General features: G+C 48.0%; 1 protein-coding gene across 1 annotated transcript; it reads left to right on the top strand.

Moving 5' to 3' along the window:
* Positions 1 to 737: 737 nt before the first annotated feature.
* Positions 738 to 1,477, top strand: LOC120952087 (NADH dehydrogenase [ubiquinone] 1 subunit C2). Its single transcript, XM_040371205.2, has 3 exons — positions 738 to 981; positions 1,083 to 1,226; positions 1,320 to 1,477. Exons 1-3 carry the CDS (start codon positions 831 to 833, stop codon positions 1,367 to 1,369), a joined length of 345 nt encoding a protein of 114 aa, XP_040227139.1. The 5' UTR covers positions 738 to 830; the 3' UTR covers positions 1,370 to 1,477.
* Positions 1,478 to 6,838: the final 5,361 nt, after the last annotated feature.

Here is a 6,838-nt window from a genome sequence, read left to right as displayed (position 1 = left end):
TGTTTGGCTGAGTTTTGTAATTCAATGATTACAAAGTTGAGATTTTTTCCTTCAAACCCTAGACATATATATACATCGGTATTTCTGGTTACTTTGCCCACAGGGCAAGGCGAGCTTTTTGGCGGCCATCGTCGCAAAACCGTCGCAAAACATCAAAACCGACGTCGCCAGCGAGCGAAACTCGCAACGATTTGGAGGCGCTGGCGACGGTCGTTTTTGACGTTTTGCGACGGTTGTTGACCTTTCGAGCGAGCTTTTTTCCTGCGGGCCAGTGTGGCCAGATTATATTGGCAGATTTCGGCAGGAGCACTGTTGAGAACGCAACCATTTAAATTTAATCAATTATTTTAACGATCAATTTCTTTTTAATCTTTAACCGCCGATAGCGAGATTCAAATTCAAATTTAAATGATTTTCTTTGACGAGCAATTCTCGGAATCCGCACAACTGACATTTTGTACTTATTATGAACATTAAATTTTAACGGATAAAACTAAAAACTACCGGGCAAACAAACTTGCATCAGCGCGATAAGTAACAAATGAGGATAGCAATCCTTGAAGCAGCATCCCAAGCGCCACAGATTAAGCTTAAACGATTGAAAAATCAAATATCTGTGATTATCGGTAGGATAAATGGAAAATCGGTAGTTTTAGGGCGGTCATCTGTGAATCGGTAGGCATATAAAAAATGGGTAGGAATACAGATAAATCGGTATTTCTGGTCACTCTGCTGTCAGCTGTGCTTGACGTTCTGTGCGTCAAACGAGGTGTTGTTGGTCGATCGGTGTTGGGAGAAAATCCGCATCTCGATTCAGGGGAAAAACAAAAATGTACGGCGGAAAATCACCCCAGGAGCTGCTTTCGGGCTCGTTCACGAAATCCTGGCTGCACGACAAGTGGGCCCCGCTGGTGGGTAGCGTGTTCGGATTCATCGGCGCTTGCTACGTCAACTATGGCACCGGCCGTCCAGCGCTCAGCGGTAATGTGTTGTGTTTCGCGCAGTTCGCCCTGTGATGTAACGTTCCGACCGTGAGGGTAAATAGTCTAATATCCTGGCTGTTTTCCCCCGTTTCTCTGCAGGCATTCAAAAGCACATCGCAGCCGCCCTAGCCGTCGGTGCCGTGGCCACCATGGCCGACAAGTGGCGTGATGCTCACTTTGCCGAGAAAGATGCCACCTTCCGCCACTACATTCAGCTGCATCCGGAAGATTTTCCTACCCCTGGTTAGTAACACTGTCGTGGAGGAGGATGCTGCTGCCTTGAAGGACTGTTGTATTTGTTGTAACTAATCAATTTGTATGCATCTTCTCTTTTAGAGCGCAAAAAGTATGCCGATGTGCTGGAGTACTGGCAACCCATCCGTTAGGTTTACTTTCTCGTTACATTGACCCGCGGGATGCCGGTTTGTTGGTGACTAGTGTGTAGCGTGGATGTAAATAAAAAAAGCCCAAAAATCACTATCCAAAGCCACGAATTGGTCGCGTCCTGTTGTGCATCCTCAACAGGGCGGAAGGGTGTGCGCCCTCGATGAAACACCGAAAGTGAGAAACATGCAAAGGAAATGTGCAGATGGATGGTTGAAATTACAAAAAGAACACAACTGTAAACCCGTCGGTTTGGTTTCAATTTGCTCCTCTGCCCTTCTTCAGGCAGTTTCACATTTGTAGCCTTCCGCTTTTATGTCCGCTGCATCTCGGTGCGTGCTTGAAAGAAGCTGATTGTCCTAATTGCTCAAGAGCTAAATTATAGCCATCGTTTGATTGGTGGATTGATTCGCACCACGGGGTCATCAGCCGCGCGCTGAAGCGGTCCCGGCCGACCTAACTGAGGCACCCATTAGCAGCGTGCGTTAATACCACCGCACTCTTTCGCACACTTTAGCCGCATCGTTCCAAATTCAACGATCCGAAACAAATCGTAACGACGATCATAAACGAGATCGTTAACACCGTACGCTTGATAGCATCTTTTCTGCCAAACCGGGATGCTTACTTTCCCCATTTGGGGTGGTAGGCCAGCGAGGAAACGAACAGGACCGTAGAGGAATGGGGAACAAACTTCTCCTGAAACGAAGCTTACATCTCCGTTTTCTTCTTTGGTTCTATGTTCGCCTAGCCGAAAAGGGGGACAACAAACCGAGCGGTTCCACCCCATTGTGCGCCCCGTTTTGTGCGTGCACGGTCGCGCAAAGTTTTCTACGCAGCCTCATCATCTTGGGGCGGAAGGTGCGTATGTTTTTATTCCTTCTTTTCATTTTCTTTCCCTCTGTTCTGGGTGCAGAAGGGATCGAAGGGCGTTGGTGTGGTGCGTATTCTTCTTTCCTTTCCAGCTTCTCCACACATGATTAGTTCCAGCTGAAACAGCGACAAGGGAGGGCGAGCGCGCGCGCGCACCCCACCCCGTTGGCAGACGACGCTTGCAGGTTGATGAACTCACGCCGCGGTCGCGCATAGATGAAGCACGCCAAAGATTACTGACCGCGGACCGCTCGCGCGCGCACACACAGATGCTACACTTCCTTGGACTGGGCAGAGGGGGTGAACCTGTAAAGGGCAAAAGCTTAACAATTGTGGCAACTCATGGAACTTATCCACTCTGTGTGTTTGTGTACGGGTTAAAATTGAAATTTAAAACCCATTGCCCACGTGCATGTGTGCGCCTTTCTGGTTAAAGACGCACCATCTCTCATCGCGCTCTGGTAATAACCGGGCCGCCCGTTCCGAAACGATTCTCAGCTGCTGGGGAACAATTACAACAGGCAAAAAAAAAATGTGTACGCACACCCGAAACTGCCTACCCTTCTTTTGCGCGGATTAAATCGCTCGGCTCGGTAAATGAACAATTTAAAACCTTTAAACAGTGACTAGGAGCGCGCTGTACGCCGGCGGTCGTAAATCGAATGGAGAAGACGCGGTTTTGTTTTTTTCGTTCACTCTTCCCAATCGCAAGACTGAAGCACGCTATTTTATGTTTCATTCCACCGATAGTCGGATGCCCGCGGGTGGGCGCGCACGTATCGCAAAGGGGAGAGCGGCTGGCATTAAGGATTGTCTGGGCCGGATTATTGGAAGCTAAAAGCGCGAGCGCGAGTGAAAGAAGTACCTAGGCTAGGGGTGCGGTGGTAGTGTATTTTCAAGGTGAACTGCATTCTGCAATAAAACTTTCAAAGAACGAATTAAACGAATGCAACCCTCCCTAGGTAAAGGCATAAAACGCACACAGTGCAAGAAGAAGATTAAATCTCCGTGGGCTAGAGATGTTTACCATTTTTGGGTGGCTCGCCAATAGTAAAATATTAATTGCATTGTAATAATAATGTATTTTTTGTACGGGCTGGCGTATAAAACTTCGAATATAATAAAACAGTACTCCTTAAGCCGTGTGCTATAAAACTGGCTATCCCTCCAACGAGTTGGCACGTTGCTCATGAGTGGGAGACGTGTCTGTATTGCACTGCCTAATTCGCCTGGCGTATTGCATAGCTTCTTCGAGAAACGTACACATGCAGCGGGTTTAAAATTAGCTCCCCAGTTCTACAACCCCCACAGCAGTATGCTTAACCCCTCCTCCTCGCCTCGAGGATACCAACAGGGTAACTTCGCGGGACTTAATTTATTGCACCACTTTTTTTTTGCTTCTTCGAAACATTCCTTCTTCAACACTCCCACCTAGTAACGTTCGTGTCGTGCTCTTCTGTCTCTACTACCAGCATCTTCCAGCTGGCTTCCAGTTCCGTTCGTCGTTCATCACCGCCAAGATCACGTCCATCAAGCCCGGTACGATCGGAGGGAATAGGGGGCAGCAACCCAGGAAGGCACTCGGCTGATTTACTTCTGCTGCATCGTGGCCAGAGCCATGTTTTCTGCCGCTGCAAAACATTCGATTCGGCAGGGGGAGTGCGGCGTATTTTTAGAACTGTTTTGCAGTGCAGTAAAAATGTGGTAAGTCAACTTGGTTCCTCGGGACACCATTTATGACTCGGCATAATAAATCGTTTTCGATAAAATGTATGCTCTTTGCCATTTTTACATCTTTATCTGGGAGGCACTGGTACCATGCATCCTTGTATAAGGGTTTTTTTGTGGGAAATTAAAAAAATAATTGCAAATAGTTTAAATGGGGTGAATAAAAAACGGGTAACATTATCGAAAGCAGAAGACAACTTTAAACACCGGAGAAATCCTTGACGCGCATTGGACGGAGCACGCTTTTATGACCGTTGAAATTCAACACCGATCCCAACTCTAATGCTTCTAATCCCTTGGTGTCTTCGTCAGTCGGTTGATAGCATCGAACGTATCATTAGTAAACCCCCCGTTAACTACCCGCCACGATACGGTATCAAATTACGCGCGAATCTACATAAAAGCCTGTCGGAAGCTCAGCTTCTTTCACGCTTCGCAGATCGCACATTGATGAATACGCTTGTTGACATGTGCACTTGCACATGCCTCTGCCTGCCTTTTCGGCAACATCCTTCGCCAGATGTCCGTTGCAGTGGAGTTTCTTCACCATCCGACCATATCACTACTACCACCATCACCACCCGCTGGACGAGACAATAATTCCTTAATTTATGGCATGATGGCCTCACGCCGTCATAATTCACGCGCATTCCACATCCGACGCCATTGGTGCGACAGATCGACGCGATCGGTGCGTCGGGTCGGGCTGAGGACGACGATGGTTCCATTATTCATGATCGGAATGTGTTTTTTTTCTTTTCTTTGTTTTGTTTTCCTTTTCTCTCTTCCCGCCGAGGTGCTGCGTTGTAATTGCACTTGGCATCCCCTTTTCGTGGGGCTCACCCCAACAGATCGCGAGACTCAAGCGATCCAGCATCGCAAGTGGAGGAGTGCATCTCGCTAAAGGGCTCGCACGCTTCAGCGGAATTTTGCAGCTCCGGTACACGATTTTTGCCCCATCATGGGTCCAGGATGGGTAAGATCTGCCAGCTAAAAATAGCCTTCAATATTTAGCTCGATCTCGAGCTGCATAAGAGAAACGCACGAACGCGCGATCTGTTCGCTGGGCTGGCGACGCTGGGAGGAGTGGAGGCGACGTTCCAGAACTCTAACCCACCCACGGATTGTGGCACGCGAGTTTCAAGGTTGCTGGGCGCGACTTCGTGTCGCAAATTGTGAGACTCACGATAAAGGAGTAGTGTTGGGTGTTTCTCTGTAACAAGATCTTCCATTCTGCTTCAAACGATCAGTTGCTTGACCTTGATCGCTTGGCTAGGGCCCGTATCGATGCCTACGATTCAATGCAGATTCGTCTTCTAGGTGTCTGCTTTGTTGGAGCAAATCGCAAACATCTTTAGCCCTTCGATTTCATCCTTTTGATGTTGAACACATTCAAAGAGTGGCAAGATCTTCAAGTAAAAACTCTTTTACAACATATTTTTCAAGCCTTCAAAATGTTCCTTTCGCTTGCCCAGGCGACTCCAGCGACGATGGCTGACTAAAAAAAAATATACCAACCCAGCAGGTCCTCTTGAGCACATTCAAAAGATACCAAAAATGTCTGTTAGTCCGACGTCTCCCTCCCATTAAAAAAAGCTTCTTCTTCTGCTCAGGATATACGCACAACAATCACCAGCAAACGAAAACCCGAAAGCTGCTGAAAATCCGCTAATTTATTGACGCTACCGGAATTTGCAGCGACCCAATGTACACCGTCCACCGTTTTTAGGAAGGAGCTTAGTGCCATGTTTGCGCCAGTCGTCCCGGCTACCGAATTGTGTGTATGGACACGTATTTTTTCCTCCTTTTTTGTTGCTCTACACCCCGCTCAAACGCGCAGCTGGGCAATTTGGTTGTCCAGACAGTAGCTGAACGAAAAAAGGTTAAAAAAAACGTAGACATTTGTTTGAATCCTCGATTAAGTGTTCGTTATGTTGAGTTGTTCTTGTTGTGTCGTTTGCGGGTTTCGGGTTTGTTTGTGCGTTTAATTTCCGACGCTTGGCAGTACCGAAAAGCGGTGGCTGATAGGTTTAAATGTGTCTGGGGTGGTTGGCGAAGGTAAGCTCGGTTCGATTGGTGGACTGGGCCGAGCCACAATAGCAGCCCCCGTGTGGCCATTCGGTGCTAATGAATGTGATCATTAAGACGTCGCTAGCTACCGAAATACATAAACTGTTCATCCTTGTTTTCTTCACCCCATGGTACGGTACGGTGCTAAAGGCAGCGATGAGCCAGAGATGAAGTCGATTTGGGAAATTGTGTTGATATGAAAAGCAAACAGAAGAAATGTAAAGATATGTGTTTGCCCCGTTGCCAGTCTTCTCTTGAACGCGTTTCTCAGTTTTCAAACTGTTTTGGACTTTTTTTCTCGCTTAAACCATCATAACGCGAGTCCCACCGATCGTACGATCAAGGCCACACGGTTCCATTCCAATCGCTTAATGCACTCCATTTGGCGACTTCTTGCACTAGAAAACAATACCAATGACAATCTCGCTCCCCTAGCCAGCCTCTTGAAATGGTATGCAAAACAATCGAAATGGATCGCTCGCGTATAGGCCCCGCGAACACACACACACGAGGAAGTGGGACGCGCGGAAGGCCCCGACTGATTGACGGGCGTGTGTATACAATCAATTAGCAACATCTGGGGCTGGGGAAGGTTCGGTGGGACAGACCATACGGCGAACTCAAACGCAAACAAACGGTAAAAATCGACCGTCCGCAAGGGGCTCGGATGTGGCCGCGTCCGCCATCTTGCAACCGTGCAACCCACCGTCGTGCAACATCCCCTTCCCAGAACGCGTTCCACTTTCACTCGGGGTGGGGCTGGAAATTGATAAACAAATCACTCGTCAAACGCGAGCAGG

The sequence above is a fragment of the Anopheles coluzzii genome, chromosome 2, assembly GCF_943734685.1.
Source record: "Anopheles coluzzii chromosome 2, AcolN3, whole genome shotgun sequence".
Classification (NCBI taxonomy): Eukaryota; Metazoa; Arthropoda; class Insecta; order Diptera; family Culicidae; genus Anopheles; species Anopheles coluzzii.
Note: the sequence above shows the minus strand (reverse complement) of the source record. Positions and strands in the feature narration are given on the sequence as shown.